Source organism: Tupaia chinensis, unplaced genomic scaffold, assembly GCF_000334495.1.
Source record: "Tupaia chinensis unplaced genomic scaffold, TupChi_1.0 Scaffold000597_1, whole genome shotgun sequence".
NCBI lineage: Eukaryota > Metazoa > Chordata > Mammalia > Scandentia > Tupaiidae > Tupaia > Tupaia belangeri.
In genome coordinates, this window is record NW_006160114.1 from 5,422,996 (window position 1) to 5,449,592 (window position 26,597).

The window sequence follows — 26,597 nt, forward strand, 5'->3', positions numbered from 1 at the left end:
GCAGCTCGCGGGAAAACTTGTCTCCGGGTAAAAGAAGCGCGCGCGGGACTTTCAAGCTTCGGCCCCGGGAGGTTGCCCTGCCATGAGCCTCTGGGTGGACAAATACCGGCCCAGCTCCTTGGGACGGCTGGACTATCACAAGGAGCAGGCGGCGCAGCTACGCAACCTGGTGAGTCGGCCGCAGCCGGGAGGGAGACGAGCAGGGCCGCCCTGTCCGGGGCCTTCCGGGCTCGCGTTAGAAGGCGGTGAAGGCAGCTGGGCAGGTAAAGCGGGGAAGAGGAAAGAGCGTAGGAGAGAGGGCCCTGCTTTTAAATAGGAAAAGCTTGTCCGAGAAGAATCTCTGTGCCTTGGAGGAAGTAAGATAGGTGAGATAATCGTAAATAAAGAAATCTGGGTCCCAAGTGACACAGGTGGAAGGAACAGCAGAGCAGAAGTCCTGGGGCAAGATCGTGCATAGGGTGCGCTAGGAGCCTCAGGAAGGCCTGTGTACTGGGTAAAAGGGACTCGCGCAAAGAGTAATAGAAAACGGGGGGTATGTGTTGTGCAGAGCCAGTAAATCCCCGTAGAGCGGGAGGGGAAGCCATTGGTGAATTTTGTGCAGAGAAGTAACATATTCTGACCGACTTTTTACCAGGCTTCCTTAAAATTTCCTGACGTTAAAGGCCTCATTTACAAGGGAAGTGTTGAATTTATAGTTTTAAGGTAGTTTCTGATTCTCAAATATATTAGGGCGTCCTCCAGTCTAATTATAGATGCCCCGCCATCCTTATGTCTGCTTTTATGTTGTCGTTGGTAAAAACATCTAAGTGGCGATGTTTCATGAAAAGCAAACAATCTTACCTGGATGGAGAGCGGAGAAGAATCTGGAGGAAAATAAGTTATTTTGTATCTGCGAGAGCCATTTTTCTCCTTGTATGGGCTCAAAGTTAATGGATAATGCTGATGGAAATGTTTTTTGTTTAGCACTCTAGTTTTCTAATACCGACTTTTCCCCTGAATTATAGATACTATATAATTGTTAAATACTTTCAAAAATTGAGAAATAAAAAATATGCATGAGTTGTTAGAAAAGTTGATGGTATTGTGAGGTTGAAGCATTCGTTTTTTGAGTTCTCTTTAACTACTGATACTTACACTGTAATAATTTCAAAGAAATCTATTACAGAGATATACTTTGTGATAAACTGCGATTTCTAACAGTAGCTTTGAATTCCCTTTTCCTAGCCATAAAGTACACTTTATTTTCTATAGCCACTTCCTGTTGTACAGAATTTGGGTTCTATATTTTGGACAATTTAATATATTGTTCTTATTTGCATTTATAATATGTTCACCTGTTTACTGTTGACTATACAACTTAATTAAACTATGAAACTTTTTTTGAGGGAGGGAGAGATTTTTGCTATAGGGCGTGTGCTTTTGCCACACAGACAGAGGCAGAGAGACAGAAAGTGAGAAATCATCCCCCAGGGGGGATGGCCACCCCGCAATCCCTTCTCTCCATTCTCCTCTCGGGATCTTGACCACGCACGCACACGCGCCCGGCGTGAGTTTTAAGCCACCGAGTCCAGGACACGAACCGCTGTCAACTACATGGGAGTCCAGCAATATAGCCATTATGCTAACTGTTGGTCCAACTATGAAACTTTTTTTTTTTTAAGAGAGAGATTTTTGTTATAGGGCATGCGCGCTTGCTCCGAGAGAGATAGAAAGTGAGAAGTCAACCCCCAGAGGGGATGGCCACACTGCAATCCCTTCTCGGTTCTTCTCCCAGGATTTTGGGCACACACACAGACACCGTGACTCGAACTGTGGTCAAGTATGGGGTAGTCCAGTGACGTAACCATTACACCATCTCCTGGTCCCACACTATGAAACATTTTAAAGCACTAACCTTACTTTTAGTTAGCTTGAAGTTTTGAAAACAAAGGCAAGCAAGCATTTGTGGAGCATCTATTTTCTAGGCACTATATTAGGCGAGTAGTTACTTGCCTTGAGACTTCTCTTTTTTAATGCCAGAGACAGATGAGTTTTCAAGGTGTTAAAATTCCCTGATAAAAACCCCTCTGTTAAGATATTTATCTCATTTTCTCTACAGTGGTTGTATATACAACTTCATGTCACAAGATTTTCTACACCTGAGGTCTGTGTTCTAGTCATCTTTATAGCCTTCATAGCACTTTATAGTTCCTAAACTTGAGCTATCAACACAACCACCTAAGAAACTTTATAAAAACATGCAATCTTGTACTGTAATAATGCAGCACACAGTATCAGTACCATGCCCAACTCTCTTGCTATTAAATTGTGAATGCACACAAACTGACTTCCAGCTTCCTACCTCTGTATGGTACTTGTCATATTTTCTCTTGTTGACACCCGTATTCAGACTTGAAATGACTGGAAATTAATGTCTTCTTTTTCCCCCTACCACTTTCTAAGCATGCTTCAACAGAGGACTGATACACCGCAGTGTATTTTTATGCTGGCTTTAGGAGTTTCTCCACTTTCCTAGAGTGGTATTTAACTTGATGACACACTGTTACTGGTTTCCATAGTTTTCTTATTTTGCATCCCCACTCTCCTGAAAAGTTTTTCTTTATATCCCAAATAACTGCAGTCAATTCTTATTACATGTTCTGTTTCTAGGAGTCTAAATTAAGACAGGATCAATCTTGGAGGTATGAAATCCTAATTTCATGGATGGTGGGACTCAGTAATCAGCGAAGCTTTTTGTTTTATAAAGTTCCCTAGATTTCTCATAGCCAGGTCTGGGAGTTCCTGCTTTTTAGCATTTAGTGTTTTATCTCATATGTGTTATGCTAGGTGTATGTTATATAAATTAGTGCCAAGAGAACACTCAAACACTTTAAAAAATACACATACTTTTGAATTTGGAATTACTTAGGTAGATGCAGAAAATGTTTATAATTAAAAGGTCATTTGGTTCTACCTTGAATAGTTCCGTTTGACTAGAAAAATGCCTTGTTCTTTTCTTTCCAGGTGCAATGTGGTGACTTTCCTCATTTGCTAGTGTATGGACCTTCAGGTGCTGGGAAAAAGACAAGAATTATGTGTATTCTACGTGAACTGTATGGGGTTGGAGTGGAAAAATTAAGAATTGAACATCAATCCATCACAGTAAGCATTTCAGTTTGAGGCCTCTAAATATTTCTGGCAGAGATTTTCAGTCCTAGTCATGTATGTATCCACCTGGTCTCCATTTGCTGCCTCATGTATAATTTAAATAACAATTTCATGGGTAATTCTGATTCGCAGGATTGAAAGCTACTCATTTATAGACCTAACTCTTATAACCAGGTCAAAGTTACTTTTATTACAAAGGAAATATAAGCAACAGGAGATTTTGAATAAAATATAGAGGATGCAATCCATTTCAGATTACTTCATAGGAAAACGTCTCAGCTGTAACTAGAACTCAAGTTTCAAAAGTTCATTGTTCTGGAAACAATAAAGGGAATGGAAAGAGGAAATGATTTTGAGAAAAATACTAAAGGTGTCATCAAGCAACATGCTGAAGACTGGAAACTACTAGGAAAGAAGGCTTGAGGCTTTGGGTGTTGAGAAACTTCCCATACCACATAGTGCATTTTTATGTTCTTTCCTTATGGACAGTATATAAATTTTAGGTAAATTGTCTCCTCTCTAAAGTACCTCTTTATACTCCATTAGTACTGTTTTTTTTCTTCTGTAACCTGTAGTTTATACTTTTTTATAGTAATTATTTTATTTTGATTATAGTTTTTATACACTACTTTGACAAAAATAATTTTTTTGAAGTCATGTAGGGAACATGTAATAATTCATTTTTATATCCTTCAAATCCCCTGATGGAATGTTTATGTTAGACATTAAAAAAAATTGTTTGCTTAAAGTAGATGGTAATGCTATTAGTAGAATATCCAGGAGGATAACTGGGTTTTAGGCTAATGTTGATTAGCTTATGTTTAAATGGAGTGAGTTGGAGATACCATTGGTACCTCTTGGTTGTAATTCTTTTTTTTTTTTTTTTTTTTTTTTTGAGAGAGATTTTTGCTATAGGGCGTATGTGCTTGCCAGACAGACAGAGGGAGACAGAGAGACAGAAAACAAGAAATTACCCCCCAGGGGGGATGGCCATGCCACAGTCCCCTCTCCATTATCCTCTCAGGACCTTGGGCACACACGCACACGTGCATGGTGTGAGTTTTAAGCCACCTGGTCTGGGACTCAAATCCTGGTCAACTGCATAGGAGTACAGCAATGTTACCATTACACTATCTGCTGGTCCCTCTTGATAGAAATTCTTATAAAATAAACAGAGAGTGATTTAGCAAGAAAGATATGGGATCCAAAGGAAGAAAACTGAAATATTTTATAGAAAGACAAAAAATAAGAGCTGATCAAAACATGTAACATGCCCTCAAATGGGAGGCTTAATATTTAAAGTATCTATTCTCCTTAACTTACAGTATAAATTTTACTGAAATTTCAGTTAAATTCAAGTGGGGGGTATGTGTGTGTTTATGAAATAATCTTAAAATCTATATGGGAGAATCCATTTCTGAGACTAGCTAAAGTAATTATGAAAAATTAGGTTAGTGAAGTGAGACTTGTTACCAGTTAGTAGATCATATTGTTAGGCTGTGGTAATCACAACAATATTACATTGGTGTGGGGATGGAGTTTAGACCAGAAACTGAACAGAGTCCAGAAATAGGATGAAGGGTTTATTTCAAATGAATAGAAAAAGATGAACCAAGCAAAATGTGCCAACCTAACTAGTTATTTATCTGAAGGCAAATGAACTTGAATCCCTATGACTTGCAGTCTGAAAGGATGAATACCACATGGGTTAAAGACGTAAATGTTAAAATGAAACACTATCTTAGAAAAATAAAGTTTCTTAGTCTGTATGATGTTTGGGTCAAAAACACCTTTTAGTGGAAAACACAGAAGCTATAGGAGAAACAGTTTATATTACAAAAGATAACACATAAAATCAATAAAAAAGGAAAGATTTTTACAAAATATTTTAAAAGAATGGGTTAGATAAGAGATTTTAAAAATTGAAAACTGAAAGACACATAACCTTAGAAAACTGAATAATGAATAGTCACAGGACAGAAATAAAAGTGGCCATTAAACCTCTGTAGAGATGTTTGACCTTGGTGATAGGTAGTGTGAGTTTGTTATATATTCACCAAATTTGCAAAAAATCGAAAGGCACAATAAAACCTATTGATAGAGAATGTTGGAGAAGGATATTTGTTGCCAGTGAAAAAGTGAATTATTAGAATTTCTTGAAAAGCAAACTGGCTTGTGCACATACATGTACCCTTCCCCCAATTTTAATCTTTTAAAAGAAACATTGACACTGTATATAAATATTTTTGTATGTGTTTCTTTTTGTGTTGATGCCCTGAAGGAATATATGCAAATTGTTTACAGTGATGATTCACTGATAATTTGGGACAGTTGAGAATTTTTGGATGTATGGAAAAAAAAGTAATTCTAATAAAACAGGATGTGTGATATGATTCAATTTATATAAAAACATGTTTCTCTTTCATTAAGAAAATAATTGAGGGGCCAGCAGGTGGTGTGGTGGTTAAGGCACTGGACTTCCACTTCGCCAATTGTGGTTTGAGTCCCGGACCTGGCAGCTTGCTTTCTTATTTCCCCTCTCTTTCTGCTCTTTTTCTCTCTAGTGAGCACATGTATCCTATAGCAAATTGAAAAAATAATAATAAAAAAGTTTAATAAATTATTTTTAAAAAGAAAAAAATGGGGTTAATGAAGTTAAAACATTGATAGTGGTAATGGTTATCTCAAGTGGGTTTTTTTTGTTTGTTTTAAGAAGCACAAATTGTTTATATCATAAAAGAAAAACCAATGAAAATACAAGATGAGAAATAGCCCATAAATAAATGTTTTTATAAAACTTTTTTTTTTTTAATCCACAGACTCCATCTAAAAAAAAAATTGAAATCAGCACTATTGCAAGTAATTACCACCTTGAAGTTAATCCCAGGTAAGTTGCTATTATAAAAAAGAACCATTTTCAGAAAAGTATTTAAAATTTTTAAAAATTAGAACCTTTTTTTTGTAAGTAAAATTATACATATGGAAGCACAGTATATAAAACAGATTAAAGTGAGTTTCCCTGTTTGAAATAGGGATCCTAAAGCCTTCCCCCACTTTGTCTTTTCTGTCAGATGATTTCAGCAACATATTTAAGTTTTCTTGCTCTATGGAACTCATTGTTTTTGTTAAATTATATTGACTTACTCAGTACTGATGAGCAAAATGTATCTAAAATTTTTTTAATGTCTTCAGTGACTATTTCAGAAACCAAGTTCAGGCTGTCAGTATTTGTTACTCCGTTGTGCCTGTTTCCTGATTTGGGGGTATTATAATAGTCTACCAAGTAATGTCTGTATTAAGTATTATGAAATAATAAGATTAGGGTATTGTTTATGAGGTACTGAAAACTCATTCAGTAGCAGTTAAATACCAAGTGGTCTTAGAAGGTTTGAGGGAGCTAAATTGTGTAAGGTTTCCAGGTTCTATGGGGCCCAGTATGTCTTAAAGGAAAACAGAAGGATATTTTCAGGCAAAGACAACTTTATGGGCAATGGCACAGAGTAAATGTCCTTTTTTTTTTTTTTTGGAGAGGTTTTTGCTATAGGGCTCGTGCGCTTGCCAGACAGAGAGAGACATAGAGACAGAAAGCGAGAAATCACCCCCCAGAGGGGATGGTCACGCCACAGTCCCTTCTCCTCCATTCTCCTCTCGGGATCTTGGGCACGTCCGCACACACACCCGGCGTGAGTTTTAAGCCACCGGGTCCGGGATGCAAACCGCGGTCAACTACATGGGAATCCCGCGACATAGCCATTACGCTAACTGCTGGTTCCCAGTAAATGTCCTTTTTAAGAAGACTGAGGAGACTGAAGAAGCATGAGGAATAAAGTTGCAGTTGTCCTCCACCCCCCTTTTTTTTTTAGTTCAGTACAGGGCATGTGTACTCTCTGGAGAGAGAGACAGAGACTGAGAGAGAGAGAGAGAGGGAAAAATCACCCCCCAAGGGTTATGGCTATGCTGTAGTCCTTTCTCTTCCATTCTCTCAGGATTTTGAGCTCTTGCACATACATGCTGGACATATTTTTCAAGCCAACAGGTCTGAGACTTGACCCATGGAGCAGGCTATGCATCCATACCATCTGCTGCTGCTCAGTTGTGCACTTTTATCCATGGTTTTGCTTTCCTTGGTTTCAGTTACCCATGATCTGGGTCTGAAAACAGGTGAATACAGTGTATACAGTTACAATAAGGTTTTTTTCAGATTTATTTCTTTTGTGAGTAAGAGAGACACAGAAAGACAGAGACAGAGACCCTCAACAGGGTCTTCACTCGATGATCTACCTCCAACCTCTGCCAGTTGTGGATCATGAGCAAGTGCACAACTGGTATACTCAGGGTAATCCCTAGATGTGAACCCAGAACCTTCTCATGTGGGTCAACTTTGCAGAGCAATGCCTTTCTGCTGTGCCACTGCCTAACCTACATGCAGTAAAATATTTTGAGAGAGAGCACATTCACATAACTTTTAGCACAATTTATTGTTATACTAATTTTGTTTTATTACTAGTCATTGTTAATCTCTGACTGCCTAATTTATAAATTAGACTCTATCATAGGTACATATACAGGAAAAACATAGCATGTATATGTGGGGACTTCAAAAAGTTGATGAAAAAAGAGGAAGTATGAGTTTAATTTGGTACAAAAATTTTGAAATTCATGTTTTGTTGTTGTTTTTTACAATATGTATTTTCTGTGACCTTTTTGAAGACCCTTCATTTATAGGGTGGTACTGTTGACATTTTCCAGGCATCTACTCTGGATAAAAAATGAATACTGTTTAAGTTAAAGTGTCTGTGGTACTCAGTAGCAGGCACTGTGTGAGGAAGGTTTACATGGATTATTATATTTAGTTCTTAAAACAATCCTAACAGGTTTTTATTTTCCGTAAGTATGTCATAAAAAAGAAAGGGAAATAAAGTTGGTGAGAAAGGATCTGACCACGAAAGTAAAGAGAGTGTTAATTAGATAGACCAGTGGTCCCAACCTTTTTGGCAACAGGGACTAGTTTTTGTGGAATACAATTTTTCCACGGATTAGGGCCAGGGAAGACAGAGGTTGGAAGTGGAGGGGCGATGATTTTGTGATAATTCAAGCGTATTACATTTATTGTGTGCTTTATTTCCATTACTGATGCATTATAATATATAATGAGATAATAAGGAAATTTGAAGTTGTCTCAGAGATACTTTTTTTTTTCTTGTTTTTTGAAAGGTTTTTGCCATAGGGTGCGTGCGCTCGCCAGACGGACAGAGAGAGACAGAGAGACAGAAAGCGAGAAATCACCCCCCAGATGGGATGACCACACCACAATCTCTTCTCCTCCATTCTCCTCTCGGGCTCTTGGGCACGCATGCACACACGCCCGGCGTGAGTTTAAGCCACCGGGTCTAGGACTCGAACCACGGTCGACTATGTGGGAGTCCAGCGACATAGCCATTATACTAACTGCTGGTCCCTGTCTCAGAGATACTTTTAAGGGTACTGCCATTTGTGATCTCAAGCGGTTGATCCTCTTCTAGTGTGAACAAAGTCGATGCACCCGGCTTATTCAGAAATGGGTTGCTAATCCATTCCTTCTCAGTTTGGAAGTATTTTGTGATTCAAACATTTTCTTTTTTTAAAGAATTACTTATTTCACTTTATTTATTATTATTTTTTAACTTGCTATAGGGCATGTGTGCTCATCAGAGAGAGAAAAAGAAAGTGAGAAAGTAAGCTGCCAGATCTGGGACTTGAACTGAAGTTGCCTATGTGGGAATCCAATGCTTTAACCACCACACCACTGGCTGACCCTGGTCAGACTTTTGAAAGCCGAGATAGGTGATCATGCACCAGCTTAGAGAAAGGTCCTGACTCAGTCTCTTTCAAAATCTCTGCTAATGTTCGAAATATCAAAAATCCCAATGTTCATGTCTTGTCCCCATAATTCCAGTTTGGCTTTGAATGCAGCTATTTTATTTGCCAGCTTGAATACAGTTATCATTCTCTCCTGAGGTGACAGTTTGAATTTGTTGAATGTCATACAAGTAAGAAGTGTTATGACCCATTCTGTGCCACTGAAATATGCTGCCAGTGAAGACTGTTTTTCTAAAATCTCTGGAGTGACTCTTGTAACTCATATACTGGCCAGTGATCTCAAGTGCCAGCAGGTAGTGTAGTAGCTAAGGTGTTGGACTCCCACTAGGCCAGCTGCAGTTCGATTCCCAGACCTGGCGGCTTGAAACTCATCCCAGGTGCATGTGCATGCTGCCCAAGACCCAAGAGGAAAATGAAAGAGAAAGGATTGTGACGTGACCTTCACCTCCTGGGGGGTGATCTCTCAATTTCTGTCTCTGTCTCTTTGGTGAGCCCATATGCCCTGTAGCAAAAATGTCTCAAAATAATAAGAAAGCCATCTCTTTCTGTGTATAAGAGAAGACGTGCTGTGTGTCCATGTCCTCACAGAGCTGCCTGAATAGATGTGAGTTAAGGGCATGTGCTTTTTTTGGGGGGGCGGGGGGGAGAAGTTTTTGCTATAGAGAGTGTGCGCTTGCCAGAAAGAGACAGACAGAGAGACAGAAAATGAGAAAACCCCCCCTCCCCCGGGGGATGGCCACGCCACAATCTCTTCTCCTCCATTCTCCTCTCGGGATCTTGGCCACACATCCACCTTCGCCAGGCGTGAGTTTAAGCCACCGGATCCAGGACTCGAACTGTGGTCGACTACATGGGAGTCCAGCGACATAGCCATTATACTAACTGCTGGTCCCAAGGGCATGTACTTTAACATGGTGGATAATTTTAATCATGTCTGCAGAATGTTGTTAAATTCAGGTGACATTTTTCATCTAGCTGGCATTTCTCTATGGATGACACAGTGCATAGACTCACATGTCACCTTTCAGAAGTGACCACTTTGACCCAAGTAGTAATTCAGAAAGCAGTCTAGACATGGCAGCCATTTTGTGCATATTATGACACAAAATAACCAATTCTGTTTTGTTGATATGTGATCATTTAAAGGCTTGAATAGTTCTTCAGCTGTGTTGTTGGTTGGCAACCAAAGCGCACATAACATATCCTCATGCACATCCTCCTGAAAAATAAATCACAGAAAAGCAAGCATCGTAGCCTTGTTGTCACCATTGGTAGACCCGTCAACCTGGATTGCATACCATGATAACTCTCTAGTTCTAGCATTTGTGCCTCAGTATCCTCTGCTGTTTCATCAATTTGTCTAGTAGCAGTGCTAACTGAAAGAGGAACACATGCCACCTTTTGAACTGTAGCCTCTCCTAAGAATTCACAGCAAATGTCCCCAGCAGCAGGCAGGATCAACTCTCCACTAACAGTAAAGGGCTCCTTAGCATTAATGATGTTGTTAGCCACCAAGAATGATGCTCTCACTACAGACACATTTGATGAAGTGTCTTTCAATAATTTCTTTTGTTCTTTGTGTTTATACTTTTTTCTTTTGAAAAACTACAAAGCTTGTCTTTTAATGCAGGGTGTTTGATCTCCATATAGCAGAACAGTTTTGAAGGTTTCATGGCTTCATTGGATAGCCAGTCACTGCAGTTATACAAAGTGGGCTTGGATAGTTTGAATCAGCTGTTGTAATGAGCCCATAATTTAAGTAGAACTCTCTGTATTTTCTTTTCAATGTAACTTTCTTTTTGTTGGCTATCTCATCATTGGGTGTTTGCCCCTTTTCAAAGAATCTTTCCAGTGATGTTTGTTTTTTACTTATTTTGGCTAAGAATAGCTTGTAGGCTTACCAAAAACAAGACTGAGACAAGTGTGCAGTCCAGGAAAGAGGTGCGTGTGGAAGTGGTAAATAAAATAATGCGTGAGCCACTCATGGGCTAAAGTAAGAGTCAGATTCTGACTTAATGCTTGTCACCAGTTGTAGCTGTACAGTTTAAGTACATCTGAGTTTTCACTGTAAACCTTATCACCAGATGCAGCTTAATTGTTTGTTGCCACTTGTTTATAGGGTTTTGACATGAGTTTGCAAGCAGTTGATTTCTTATGGTCTCTGTAGTCAAACCTCTCTGCTAATCAGTATTTAATCAGTATTTGCAGGTACTCCTCAGTGCTAGTATTACTTCCTCAGCTCCACCTCTCATCATCAGGCATTTGAATCTCACATGGAGTACACAATGAATAGGCAACCTAGATCCCTGGCCTGCATAATTCACAATAGGGTTCATGCTCCTCTGAGAATCTAATGCCTCCACTGATCTGACAGAAGGCAGAGCTTGGGCAATAATGTGAGTGATCGGGAACTGTGTAGAAAATACAGATGAAGCTTCCCTCATGTGCCTACCACTCACCACCTGCCATGCAGCCCTGTTCCTAATGGACCATGAACTGCTACTAGTCTGGGTCCAGGGATTAGGGACCCCTGCCATTGACAAATAGGATATGTTTAGGATATTTGATGAGGAAAATAATCACTAAAAAGAAGTATACCAAGTATATTCATTTAATAATAGCAAGTTGGGTAAAACAGAATGACTCTTTAGGAAAATAAAGTTGATTATTTTACCCTCATTTGTGAGCTAACCGTAGTTTAGCATTTTTAATGATGTAATCAAATTCAGATATTGTTAGGAGTTTTAATGACCCTGTAACTTTTCACTTAAGGTAAAAGTTTATAATTGTAATTAAGTGTGGTTAATTTTGATTAAAATTTAAACCATCTCTTCTACATTTTTCTTATAGGAACAAATTAAGGAATGTGAGCATACTACTTTCTAAATGTTTATATATATGCCATTGTTTTTGTTTTGTGTAGTGATGCTGGAAATAGTGACCGAGTGGTAATTCAGGAGATGTTGAAAACAGTAGCACAATCACAGCAACTTGAAACAAATTCTCAAAGAGATTTTAAAGGTATGTGATAAAAAGATTTCTTTTTATTAGGCTGCCAAGCATTAATGCTTCTTTTTGGAGTTATAAAAGTGAACAAAAAGGGCATGATCTCTTTGCTTATGAGCGTTTTAATTATCTACTAGAATTGAATTTTGTGGGAAAGAGCAATATTTGTGCCACCTATTTGATGTTTTAGACCAAGGTGGAAAATAAAATAACATTTTATTTTAAAATAAATTATGTGATTTTTAAAATAATTGTGTTTATGACCAAAGTTATATCTTATCAAATATTTAGATAAGCAAAAACAAAGAAAATCATATATAATCCTATCATCCAGAGAGAACAATTTTAATCATTTGGTCTTTACCATCCAGTATTTTTCTATGCATATGTATTAATTGTCCAGAGAGTCTGTGCTCCCACTTCTGGGGTGGGGGAAAGAAAATAAGAAAGTACCTTCTTGCAGGGAGTGGCCATGCCACAATCTTTTTCCTCCATTCTCCTTTTGGGATCTTGGGCATGCATGCACATGCACCTGGTATAGTTTTCTAGTCCACTCAGTCTGGGACTTGAACTGCATAATCAGCCATGTGGGATCCAGTGAACTCCTTAACCACCACACGACCAGCTAACCCTGTATATAACCCTGAGATTTTGTGATAGCAAATAGGCCAACATTTAATACTTTTGATATATTTTGCCAAATTCTTCCTCTCTCAGGGAAGAATTGCTACCTCAATTGAGATAGGAGAAAGAGAGTGTTGAGAAGTGCCTATTTCTTTTTGACAATTATTTGTCAGCACCACAGATAATTATTTTTAATCTTTGTCAATTTGAGTGATTTTTTATTTTTCTTTAGTGAGTATGATTATTTTTTCTTTTGTTCGTTGTTCATTTTTGTAGTTTTGTGAACTGTTTATGTATATTCTCTGCCCATTTTTATCTTTGCTCTTCAGTCTCTATTTCAGAATTAGTTTATATTTATGAATTTATTTTTTGCTACCATAAATGGGATCTATTTTCTACTTTTATTTTATACACACACACATACACACACACACACACACACACATACATATATACATACATACACGTATGAAACAATTACATCTTAATTTTATATCTTGTTGTATTACAAAATTTTCTTAATATTTTCGTAGTCTTTCCATAGTTTCTTTTGGGTCTTTCAGATATGTATTCATATTATCTATAAATAGAGACAGTTCTTTTCCTTTCCAGTTTGTCTCAAAATACTTACTCTTGGGGACCAACAGATGGCATCGTGTTTATGTCACTGGACTCCCACATGGGCAGCTGCAATTTGAGTCCCAGACCGGTGGCTTGAAATGATGCCTTGGGCTGCTAAGTAAACCATAAGCTTTGGGAGAGCAGAGAAAAAAAAAAAAGTCATGCTAGGCAGGTGTGCGCTTGTGCCCAAGATCCTGGAAGAAGGGGATTGTGGTGTGGCCATCACCCGTGGGGGGGTGGTAGTGATTTCTCACTTTCTTTCTCACTGTCTCTGTCTTGCTCACTCTCTGGTGAGTGCACAGGCCCTAAGACAAAAATCTCTTTAAAACAAAAACAAAACAAAACAAAACAAAAAAACAAGAAACTTGTAATTATGTTGGCCAGTATCTCCAATATAGTGCTAAATAGTAATAGAGATAGTGTACATTCATGTCATGACGGTCTCTAATTGGATATTTGATTATGATAAGGTAGTATTCAATTCTAATACAAATGTGTATTCAGTTTTTTCTAGTGGTCTTCTATGCCCATGCATATGGTTTTATAATTTTTCTTCTTTTTTTTTCCATGACAGAGTTTATGCATGTGCATGAGAGAGAAAGAGAGAGAGAAAGGTGATCAGCCTCCATAGAGCCTGCCATATTGCAGTCCTCATTCCCCCAGTTCTCTAGCCAGCTGCATCTTGGGCATTTATATACATGCCCAGCATATTTTAGCCTGACCATGCCAGGGATTCAAACCATGGCCATCATGTGGGATTGGGTTTCTCTTGAACAGTGCATTATGCCATGCTACGGAGCTGGCCTTGATTTTTTTTTCCCCCTAAGTTCTGTTACCATTGTAAGTTTTATTACTGGATTTTCCAGTATTAAAATTGTTTCACATTTTTGAAGTAAACCTTGCTTGATCATGATACATTAATCCTTTTAAAAACATGCTGCTGTTTTCTGCCTACCAGTTACTACTCAGTCACTATTTCCAACATCACTACACTACACAAAACAAAACACACACATACGTAAATTTATATTTAGAAAGGATTATGTTCTTAATCTTTTGTTATAAGAAAAGATCTTACAAGATCTTTTGTTGCAGATCTGTTTGCTATTATAAGAAATATAGGGCAGGCTGGTGACACAGTGATAATACAAAACTTTGTGATGCCAGATCAGATGGGAAGGTCCTGGGTTTGAGTCCCAAGGCCTCCCTTTATGTGTCAGGCATGGCTGTAATCCAGGCCAGCTGAACCTGTAGGTAGATTGCAACATGAAGGCTCTGTGGGAGCATGTCTCTCTTTCTCTGTCATGAAAGAAAGAAATAAACTTACAAAAAGGAAAGAAATTGGTTAACTTTTGTATCAAAACTAATAGCATCTAATTACAGTTATAAAACTTTATAAGTAAAATATTTTAGAGTCACTGAAATTATTAGAAATATTTTTAATAGCTATGATCCAATTATAATTGGATTAGCATTATCGAAAGACCTAAATGTTTTTACATTAAGTTTACTGTTAAGGAGCAATAACTAATAGTTAAGTAAAAATTTAGGAAATACTTGGATGCTTCTATACCCATAGAGATGTTATTCTGCTCATCTACTCCTGTTTCTGATAATCATGTACTTTCAGTTTTCTGTTTGCCATTTATTTTAAAGTGAAAAGAGTTTTCCTGTGCTCGTTAGAAGGGAAGGTCAAAGAGTTTTAAGACTCTGGAGCTGATCACTGTTTTGTTTTACAAAATGATAAAATATATGACCCATGTTCCCCAACTTATCTGCTTTTATTGGGATTCTTTCTTATGTCTTTCTTTTTCCTATTTCAGTTTGAATTCTGCTTCCATTTTTTTTGTTGCCCTCCCATCCCTCCATTGCAGAGCATTGAGTTGACTGCTCTGTCAACCTTACAGCATCAGGGCCCCCTTGCTCACACCCACAAATTGAGCTTTATAGTCTCTCCCTCCTAATTGTGACTACTGCTTTCAGTTTGATGGTGGATACTTTCCACTCTGATCCTGTGGGCAATTGGAGGGCTTTCATATATTAATGACTATCAGAATCCTACTGGATTCCTGCCACTTCCTCCCATGCAGATGCTGATGCTGTCTACATCTTTTCAGTTTTAGTTACTTATTATTACTGTTCATATTGAAGGTTTCTTTTTGTTGTTTTCGTTTTTGAAAGATTTTTACTACAGAACCTGTACACTTGCAAGAGAGACAGAGTGAGAATCACCCCTCAGGGGGAATGGCCACACGACAATCTCTTCTTCTTTATTCTCCTCTCAGGATTTTGGATGCACACACACTTGGCTTGATTTCTAAGCCACTAGGTCTAGACTCAGACCCTGGTTGATCACATAAGAGTCCAGCACCTTAACCACTATGCCACCTACTAACACCATATTGAAGATTCTTAAATAAAGCATGTCATTTAGTTTTGGTGTAGATATTGTCTAGATATCTTTGGTATTAACATATTTAGTTCATTTTGGTTTTATAGGGAGTTTAAATGCCATACTCAGCTGTTGTCATCATTTAGAAATAATTCCTACTATAATGAAATATTACAATAGCTGATTTCAGTACCTGACCACAAATTATTCCTTAATTACTTCAAGTCCAAGCCTTGATTGTGGCCAGGTAGAATCTTTCTTCTACAGTGGCCAGATGTCTTTATGTCTGTTGGCTACATCTCTTGTATCAATGTTTTCTTTTTTTTTTTTTCTTTTGGAGCGGTCCTTGCCATAGGGCGCGTGTGCCAGATAGACAGAGAGACAGAAAGCAAGAAATCACCCCTCAGGGGCGATGGCCATGCTGCAATCCTTTCTCCTCCATTCTCCTCTCGGGATCTTGGGCACGCACACGCGCCCGGCGTGAGCTTAAGCCACCAGGTCCAGGACTCGAACCGCAATCGACCACATGGGAGTCCAGCGACATAGCCATTACGCTAACTGCTGGTCCCTATATCACTGTTTTCTAAAATATGTTCTTAGAATATAAGATTTTAGGGACCAGCAGTTAGCGTAATGGCTAAGTCACTGGACTCCCATGTAGTCAACCATGGTTCGAGTCCTGGAACCGGTGGCTTAAACTCATGCCGGGCACGTGTGCGTGCCCGCGATCCCTAGAGGAGAATGGAAGAGAAGGGATTGCAGCATGGCCATCCCCCCCGTGGGGGTGATTTCTCGCTTTCTGTGTCTCTGTCTCTCTCCGTCTGTCTGGTGAGCGCACATACCTTATAGCAAAAAGAAAAAAGCTACCTCTCCAAAAAAAAGAATATAAGGTTATAGATGTAAGAAGTTCCACAGAAATGTGTTCTCAAGATAAAATATTTTGGGGAAATGCAACATAGTACATCCTCGATTAGCTAATCTTTATTACATGTAAATAATAAAGTCTGAAATGAATTCTGCAAAAAATAACCTTTTTAACTTTATTTAGTCTAGTGTTTCTTAGTCTTGTTTTATTATAAATTGTTTTAAAAATAAAAATTGAAGTATTTTTTGCTGTATCTATAATGTTAGCTTGCTCTTGCCAAAGGGGAGGGTAGAATATCAAGCTTGTTATTTAGGATTTTACTCTAAATAATGAGGAAGAAAAGGAGACATGTTAAAGTTTGACTAAACTCAAAGTTTGTTTTGTTTCTCTTTGACTCAGTGGTATTATTGACCGAAGTTGACAAACTCACCAAAGATGCTCAACATGCCTTGCGTAGAACCATGGAAAAGTACATGTCTACCTGCAGGTTGATCTTGTGCTGCAATTCTACATCTAAAGTGATACCACCTATTCGTAGTAGGTGTCTAGCAGTTCGTGTGCCTGCTCCCAGTATCGAAGATGTAAGTCAAGTTAAACTTTATAAAAAAATAAATTCAGTTCAGTTTCTGAGTACTGTGTGTACGTCCATGTCACATTTATTTTTGTATAAACATAATGAAGCATATCAGTAATTCAAGAACTGCTGTGGACCCAGAAACAAACCATTAGTAGATGTGCAAGCTGACATATCTGGTAGTAAACACCAGATACCAATACACAGAAAGTGTTCTTCTCTTTAAACCATCTTTACCATAAAAAGGAAGGTTTTATGAATTCTACTACAGTAGATAAGGATTAGTTATTTATTTTCTTCCTCAAGCAGATTTAATTGACGGTAGGAGGATATTGGAATGTAGAGGAAATAGATTTTGCAAGCAGATGATGCTGTCCCTAGGGAAGGAATCAAAGTTAGTCTAAGCAACATTGTGTTTTTTATTTAGCATTCACAAGAGCCATCCATAAAAATTCTAATTTCTCACTGTAAATAGCTTTCTTGCTGTTAATAGAGTTTGGGAGATTTTATACAAAGTAGAAGTAATTTATGATGTTGTGTTAGATGCCGAGTTGGAAAGTACCTTTATCATAAGCTTCTTTTGTAAAAATGCTGGGATTAATACAGATAAAAAGTCCTATAAGTTTGTTGTCAACAGAAATGGTCTCAATGTGCTTTTTAACAGGTTGCTTATTTTTGTTATTTTTATCTATAGATTTGCCATGTGTTATCTACTGTGTGCAAGAAAGAAGGTCTGAATCTTCCCTCACAGTTGGCTCATAGGCTTGCAGAGAAGTCCTGCAGAAATCTTAGAAAAGCCCTACTTATGTGTGAAGCCTGCAGAGTGCAACAGTGAGTGGAATGGTCAGTTACTGCAGGAAAACATTCTGGGACAGAAACAGCCTTCCATTTCATTTATTGTGTTCTTTTTGTTGTTGTTGTGTAGGTATCCTTTTACCATAGATCAAGAAATTCCTGAGACAGATTGGGAGGTTTATCTGAGGGAGACTGCGAACGCCATTGTCAGTCAGCAAACTCCGCAAAGGTAACCAGTACAAAATGATGACAGTAAAGATTTGATCGTCAAGATAGTATACAAATTGGCTGTTTTATCAGTTATAATTAAATCCTGAATCAAAATATTAAACTTTTAGTGAGAGGATAGGATTTATTTTGGAAATTTAATGGATCAGAAAAGTTGTGTTGGTGTGATGGATTTTATTAAGCTGTTAACAAAAGTAGAATTTATATATAAGTTAGGATAAATCTCAGAATTATTTCCCTTTCAGGATCTCAGATGACTTAATATTAGCACATAACATAATGTTCTGGCTACCTAATTTTGAAAAGAACAATATATGACTTTGTGATAGATGTGTTATCATGTGTAGAAGGACATGGGTCAGACTCGTAGTTCTTTTCCTGTTTTTCTAAGTGTCCTTGAGCAAGTCACTTCATTTTAGAGTTTGAACTTCATTTGTATTTTTAAGGTACTGTTGTTATTCTGCTAAGGATACCTGTGCTCCTGTTCTGAAGAAAAAAGACACTGTGTGATATGATTTGAGAACTAGAAAATCATGTCTCTGGTGTATGATGATGGGTCCATCAAGAGTAATATTGTATATACACCATTAGTACTTCAGAAGTATCTTTAGGTCCATTTGCTGCAAAGTTGTTTCCATTACTTTCTTTGGCTCTCTTGTTTGGTGATGGGTCATCCTGAAAGTACCTGACCACACTGCTTGTTTGATTTAGGCAGCTTTGATTGAGAAATACAGTCTAGATTTCTCCAAATCAAGAATAGCAGACTTAAGGCCCAGTACCTTTGAAAAGTGTTATCAAATTCTTCAGCTCACCAACACATAGTCTTATATCTCGTTGCCTGTCAGAACTGAAAAATTGTCTTTGGACCTTAGGGTAATTATTTTAGGGTACAGAATAGACTGAGTGCAGCCATTGGAAATTAAGTTTCTCTGGTTTAAAGGGAAATAATGGTGAAAGGAATGTAACATGTTTCTCTTCTTGGGAAATACATCTGATTAATTCTGATTTTGTTTTGTTTTAATTTGATTTGCCAGAGAGCATATGCATTGGCTGAAGAGAGACAGGAAGGAAAAGTGAGAAAACTCTCCCCATAGGGCATAGTCCCCTGCACTCTTTTCTCCCCTCTACTGCTCCCTTTTTTGGGGCATGCAAGCACCATATGTCTGATATGTTTCTCAAGCTGCCAGGTCTGGGACTTGAACCATGCCGTCAGCCTTGTGGGATCCAGCAGCTTAACTACCAGGCCGTGGGTTGGCCCAGAATTCTATTTTTTATAAGAAAATTTGCAAAGGTATTATAACATATATCTTTGGCTACCACATAGATTATTGGAGGTAGATAATAAATCATACATAATGGGTAATATTTCCTAAGGATTTGCTCTGAATTCTCATAATTTTAGTTTGGAGAATTAAAAATGTCAAAAATTATAAATAGACTCATCCAAAAAGAAACTTTGTCTTATGAAAAAGTGTGCATTCCGCTTTCTTAAGTGTTGATACATCAGTGGAGAAATTTCAGCCTTTAAGGAGATGAAATTCAAAGCATATCTTAGGACCCTTTTACTTCTTTTTTTGTAGAGAGTTTTGCCTTAGAGTACGTATGTGCTCACTTGCCAGAGAGAGGCAGAGACAGAGACAGTGAGAGGGAAGATGTGGAATTAACCTCCTAGGGGAGATGGCCATGCCTTAATCCTTTCTCCTCCATTCTCCTCTCAGGATTTTGGGCACATGCACATGTGCCTGGCATGAGTTTCAAGACACCAGGTCTGGGACTCTGTGGTTGGCCATGTGGGAGTGCAGTGATGTAACTGCTATGCTGTCTGCTGGCCCTAGGACCCTTTTAGATTTCCACATTAAAGATGACTTTTTTTTTTTTTTTTGGCTAAAGAATGTATGTGCTTTTCGGAGACAGACAAGAGAGAGGGTGGATGAGAGAGCACTCCCATGGGGAATAGTCTATTACAATCCCTTCTTCATTTCTCCTTTTGGAATATTTTGGGTATGCATAGCATATACACATGCCTGACATGTTTCTCAAGCTTCTGAGTCCAGAACTCGAGCTGCGCAGTTGGCCATGATGTTTTTTGTTTTTCTTTTAAGAGAGGGTTTTTTTTTTTTTTTGCCATGGGGTATGTGTGCTCGCCAGAATGACAAAGAGCGACAGAAAGACAGGAAACGAGAAATCAATCCCCAGGGGAATGGCCACGCTGCAATCCCTTCTCCTCCATTCTCCTCTCGAGATCTTGGGCATGCACACATATGTGCCCAGTGTGAGTTTAAGCCACCGGGTCCAGGACTTGAGCTGTGGTCGACTACATGGGAGTCCAGTGATGTAGCCTTACATTAACTGCTGGTCCCAGGTATCACATGTATTTTTAAAATGTTGATTATTGCTTCGCTTAAGTCTTTTTTTTTTTTTTTCCTAATTTTTCTAACAAGTTTTGGCAGTTTATAAATGAACTTGTGCAAGAGGTGCTGCTATTTCCTGTTAAATCTAATAATTGTGATAGTTAATTCCATTGTGCTGCATAGAAAGGAATTTTCCCTGAATTACAGAAAGCCTTGGGACTGTCCAAAAATTCTAGGAGTTGGTATAATTCTGATCATTGACCTGTGCCTTTGCAGTGCCAAATAACTCCTTTGATTTTTTTTTTTTTATAGACCACAGATTAGTTTATTTTTAACACCCATCATGCCATGAATTCATAGGGAATAGGTTCCAGTAGCTCAGGCTCCTTTCCATTGGTTTTCACAAAGTGTGCTTCTTTGGGTGGAGTAGGCTGGCGCTTTAGTTGAACCCAGGTACCTTTTTCTTTGGCTTTCTTTTTCTGGTCGTTTTCCTTCATACATTTTAGGAAGCTATCTCTGCTCTTAGAATGTTTAATATGCTCAATATGCTCATTAATTCTCTTGGCAAGAATCTTGCCCTTAACTTGTTTGTTCACAACAATGCCTACAGCATGCCGGGTAACATTGTAGACTTTCCAGTTTTGCCATGGTAACATTTGTGGGGCATTCCTTTTTGAACAGTACCCATTCACTTGATGTCTACAATATCACCTTTCTTGTGGATTTGCATATATGTTGCCAAAGGAACCATTCCATATTTTCTAAAAGGCCTAGAGAATATGTATCGGGTGCTTCCCTTTGTGTTCGTCATTTTGGTTAATTACTGGAAGATGGCGGTTCCGGCCAAGAGGGAGTCCTTTGATTTTTGACCCCTTAATTTTGTTATAACATTTGTAGTTTTGATTCTCATTTGATTTATGTTCAAAAGCAGTAATTTTATAATTGAGTAATTTTTAATGAATGATTATGTTGGGTCTTAAACTATATTATTGCAATTCATTTAACTGCCCTGTGAGGAAAATATTATCACCTTTACTGTGTTCATTAAAAACCCTGAGATTTGGGGGGATTAAATTAACTCGTTCAGAGACATTTAGTTATTAAGAGACATGGCTTTAGAATACTCATGTTTCTCTGACAGAAGAATTTGTATTCCTAATTACTTGAAACCTATCAAGAAATAATGACACAGGCATAATGAATGTAGAATATATTAGGTTTTAGAAGCTAAGTAATAGCAGACTAATATGAGCTACATGTTAATATGTATGTAGCACACAGTATAGTTATAGCACAGTTGTACAGATAAGTATGTCCTGAAGTAAGTTTTCATAAATTGGTTATATGCATGTATTATGATAATTTCATACCATATGTCATTTCTTTTAATTATTCTTAATTAGCTTTTTTTTTTTGAGATATACATATGACTACGTCAGAGAGAACAGAGGTTTTTGAGTCAGACTTAAATTAAAATGCTGCTCAACCACATGAATTTTTATGGACAATCAACCTCTCTGAGTTTCAGGTTCTTTTCAGTAAAAGTATGGTTATGGGGCCAGCAGGTGGCATAGTAGTTAAGGTACTGGACTTCCACATCACCAACTGTTGTTCAAATCCTGGATCTGATGGCTTGCTTTCTCTCTCTCTGTCTCTGGTGAACACATGTGCCCTATAGCATATTTAAAAGTAATAATAATAAATAAAATGAAATAATTCTTCCCAAAAAAAGAATGTAGTTATGAGGGATAGATAGTGTTTTGCAGTGAACTTAATACATGAGTATAGTGTTAAATAAGTGCTTTAGAAAATATTGGCATGGACTTGGCTATAAGACACACAGATGTGTTATTTGAATCATGCTTTGCAATGGCCAGCTTTGCCAAGTTCTTTGAAGTATCTTACCCTTATTTATTTATTTTTAGAGAGATTTTTGCTATAGGATGTGTACGTTTGTGGGAGAGACAAAAGGTGAGAAATCACTCCTGGACGGTGATGGCCACACCACAGTCCCTTTTCCTCCATTCTCCTCTCAGGATTTTAGGGACACATGTACATGCTCCCGGCATGAGTTTTAAGCCACTCAGTCTGGAACTCAAAACACAGTTGAGTAATTGGGAGATAATGTCTCCATGTAGAGCTAGTGTGAAAACTTGTTAAATTACTTGTTACAGTTTAATGCTCATAGCAGGGACTTAGAAATGCTAGTTTTGTTTGTTTTTAACTTTTATTTAGCTTTAATGTGGCAGTGCTTCATACTCTTGGGGTCTCAAGAGAAGAGTCTGACTTCTAATTTTAAGAAATCATCTTGAAGGGGCCAGTAGGTGGCATAGTGGTTAAGGTGCTGGACTCCCACATGGTCGACCACAGTTTGATTCCTGGACCTGGCAGCTTGAAACTCACACTGGGCCCATGTGCGTGTGCCTAAGATCTTGAGATGAGGGTGGAGGCGAAGGGATTGTGGCATGACCATCCCTCTGGGGGTGATGTCTTGCTTTCTGTTTCTCTGGGGATCACATGTGCCCTATAGCAAAAGTTTTTTCAAAAAAAGAAATCTTAGAAATCACTACCTGACAGGACCAGCAGATGGTGTAATGAATACATCACTGGACTCCCACATAGTCATCTGCATTTCAGGTCCCAGACCTGGTGGCTTAAAACTTATACTGGACACTTAGGTGTATATGCCCAAAATCTCAAGAGGAGAATGGAGGAGAAGGGACTGTGGTATGGCCATATCCATAGTGGGTGATTTCTCACTTCCTGTCTCTCCAGTGAGTGCACATGCTCTATAGCAAAAATCTGTCTTAAAAAGAAATCACTACCTGATATATCTGACATACCAACTCATCTATATTATCATTTTAGTACAATTTAAAACACTATTTTCCCTTTGGGATAGGTAAATAATTAGAGAAATATAGATACTATTTTATGTGTATTTGGAATTTTGTTTGACTTTTTAATTTTTTTTTCTATTTTAAAGTCTCTATGTTTATTTCCCTCCTGACCCTTTTCCCTTCCAAAAATATTATGAGAGGGGTCTAGAGTTTCACTTACCCTAGTTTCATGCATAACCTCCTGTTTTGTCCTTTTTATGACAGGAGAGCTTATGTCCAGCCATATTGCACTTTACTGTGTGGTGTAGGCAATAGCATCAATATTTCATGTCTGTGCTATCTCTTGTTGCTTATGTAATTGATTAGTGACTCTTTAATCTTTATAACCATTTTCTAGATGTACTGGGTACATTACTTGGTAAGTCATTAAAGTATGTTAAATTCCATGATATGAATAAACTCAGCTGTCAGCAGCTGTCAGTACTCATGAAGTCTTACTTACTATCTGATACTTACATGGTGTTTTGATATAATTAATAACCATGAATAGAAATGTTTCAATTTAAAAGAATTCTGAAAATTTCCCTCTGGATATTAGGAGAAACTGCCGTAAATGTGTTCTGAGTGTGAAAAATGGAGAAATATGATTGTACTAGGTTGCACATTTTATTCATAAAGTAAAACAGCACTGTTGGTAATTAGAAAAATTACTGCATTTTCATCCTGAAATATTTTCTTTTATTAGGCTCCTTGAAGTTCGTGGAAGACTCTATGAGCTTCTCACTCATTGTATTCCTCCAGAGATAATAATGAAGGTAACCTGATTTCATATCTTGAAACCATAAAATTTGATTCTTGGTGTGGATCAGAGGGCTTTTGTAGTACTAAGATAGATTTTCACCTCTTTTTCTGCAGCTTATTAATTCTACAGATATTTATTGAGCTTCTACCATGTACCAGACATCATTAGGGTAGTATTGAAGAAGACAGGGGGATGTTCTGTCTCCAGGGAAATTATATTCTCTGGAGAAATGTAATTGTGAAATGAGAAACAAAGACGTAAGATTGTAGAATGTTATAAATGCTGTAAACAAAATAGCGAGGTGAAATAACAATGGAGGCTGGGGCTGTATCTGAGGAAGATATAGTCAAGCTGAGACTTGGAGGATTAAAACTAGAGAACCTTGTAAATAGCTGAGGAACACATTTCAGACAGCAGGACTCAGTACACATGCGGCATGAGTGTAAAGAGGTAGGCAGGGTGCAGGCTGTGGGGGGATATTTTAAGCCATTGCTTCTGGTTTGGTCTGCCAGCTACCTAGGTAACTAGATTTACTGATTACTAGATAATAGGAAATTGGAAATTCAGAGTTGTTTGTTTGTTTGTTTGCTTTATTAAAATAATCTGGTGGATGGTATAATGGTTACATCGCTGGACTCCCACATAGTCGACCGTGGTTCGAGTGAGTGCTAGATCTGGCTACTTAAAATAAGATGCTTGTGCACTTGCGTGCATGCCCAAAATCCCAAGCAGAGAATGGAGGAGAAGGGATTGTAGTGTGGCCACCCCCTTCTGGGGGGTGATTTCTTGCTTTTTGTCTCTCTCTCTCCCCCACAAGTGCACATGCCCTATAGCAAAAATATCTGAAAAAAAAGTTCTAGTAGTACAAAATATACAAAGAAAGTAGTTAAGGTCCAATGCCTCTATTTCAACCACTTTTAACACGTCTATTCTGTTCATCTAGAAACAGGTATGTATGTATGTATGTGTACAGCATCACACAATTTCTGTCTGCACTGTGTTCTGCAGTTTACATTTTATAGTACTCATGTAGCAAGAATCTTGTTTCAATATAATACAGATTTACCTCATTCTTTTTATTTTTGGAGAGGCTTTTTTGCGTGTGCTCACCAGACAGAGAGAGACTGAGAGATAGAAAGCGAGAAATCACCCCCCAGGGGGGATGGCCATGCTGCAGTCCCTTCTCCTCCATTCTCCTCTCGGGATCTTGGGCATGCACGGGCATGCACGCACACGCACCCAGCCTGAGTTTATGCCGCTACCGGGTCCGGGACTCGAACCGTGGTCGACTACATGGGAGTCCAGCGACATAGCCATTACGCTAACTGCTGGTCCCAGATTTACCTCATTCTTTTTAGTGGATGAATGGTATTGTATTGCATGACCATATTGTAGTTTTTTGAATATGACCCTTATGGTTGGAACTCTTAAGTTGTTTACAGATTATTATCATCATTATAGGTAATGCTGTAGTAAGTATCTTTGTACAGTTCTCTTAGTATCTGCAGAGATTGGTTCCAGGACTCCCATGGATATCAAACTCTGCACATGCTCAAGTTCCTTATGTAAAATGATGTAGTATTTGCTTATAATCTATGCATATCTCCCCATATACTTGAAATGATCTCTAATAATAGCTAATTCAGTGCTTACACACCACTTTATTCCCATCGATTTAGCATAGTACTTGGTGCATAATACGTTTAAGTTTTGCTTTTGGAACTTTCTGGAACATTTTTTAAAAATATTTTTGATTAGGCAGACCTGTACATGCAGACAGATACAGACAGCTGACTGAACCTATATTCTTGTATCCTTTTACGATTAAACATTTGGAATTTGGAATGGATAAATAACCACCATATTTTTACATTACAGAAAAGGTTTGAAACATTTTGCTTTTCTATGAAGTTACTGGTTTACATAAAAGTTAAAGATCTCACAATAAGGGCTTTTCAAAGAATTTTTGAAAAAGGCATACTGTGACGAATTGGTGATTTCATTATTTTTATGCCAAAATAAATGTGTACTCTTGAATTCCATTTTTCTATAAACTTTTTAAAGTCCTCTCTTATATAGAAGAACATATGTAACTTAAGTTTTACTTTTTTAAATAAAGCATGGTTCAGCTAATTTTTTTTTAATGATTGCTTTTTAAGTTACTAATTGCTTTTCTTTAGGGCCTTCTCTCAGAACTATTACATAACTGTGATGGACAACTGAAAGGGGAAGTGGCCCAGATGGCAGCTTATTATGAACATCGTCTACAGCTGGGTAGCAAAGCCATCTATCACTTGGAAGCATTTGTGGCCAAATTTATGGCACTTTATAAGAAGTTCATGGAGGATGGATTGGAAGGCATGATGTTTTGATTTCTATCGGTAATTCTTCCAAGGATTTATCAGTATCGGCATTTATATACAGTTTATATTGGAAGCAGTGTGAGCAAAATAAACTTAATTTTACCATGTCTTATTTGTGTTTTATTTATTT

At 37.9% G+C, this 26,597-nt stretch overlaps 1 protein-coding gene across 1 annotated transcript; it reads left to right on the plus strand.

Annotated features, from left to right (window-relative positions):
• Window positions 1–26,579, plus strand: RFC3 (replication factor C subunit 3). Its single transcript, XM_006158448.2, has 9 exons — window positions 1–169; window positions 3,004–3,141; window positions 5,967–6,034; window positions 11,930–12,027; window positions 16,914–17,095; window positions 17,783–17,919; window positions 18,014–18,112; window positions 24,048–24,117; window positions 26,285–26,579. The coding sequence occupies exons 1-9, from the start codon at window positions 83–85 to the stop codon at window positions 26,474–26,476; spliced, it is 1,071 nt and encodes a 356-aa protein (XP_006158510.1). The 5' UTR covers window positions 1–82; the 3' UTR covers window positions 26,477–26,579.
• Window positions 26,580–26,597: the final 18 nt, after the last annotated feature.

Bases quoted from the DNA above. Each gene is read 5' to 3' on its own strand.
- RFC3 (XM_006158448.2), top strand. From the start codon at position 83: ATGAGCCTCTGGGTGGACAAATACCGGCCCAGCTCCTTGGGACGGCTG. The intron at 12,028-16,913 runs GTATGTGATAAA...TCTTTGACTCAG, and splicing joins TTCTCAAAGAGATTTTAAAG to TGGTATTATTGACCGAAGTT. The intron at 18,113-24,047 runs GTAACCAGTACA...TTCTTTTATTAG, and splicing joins AGTCAGCAAACTCCGCAAAG to GCTCCTTGAAGTTCGTGGAA.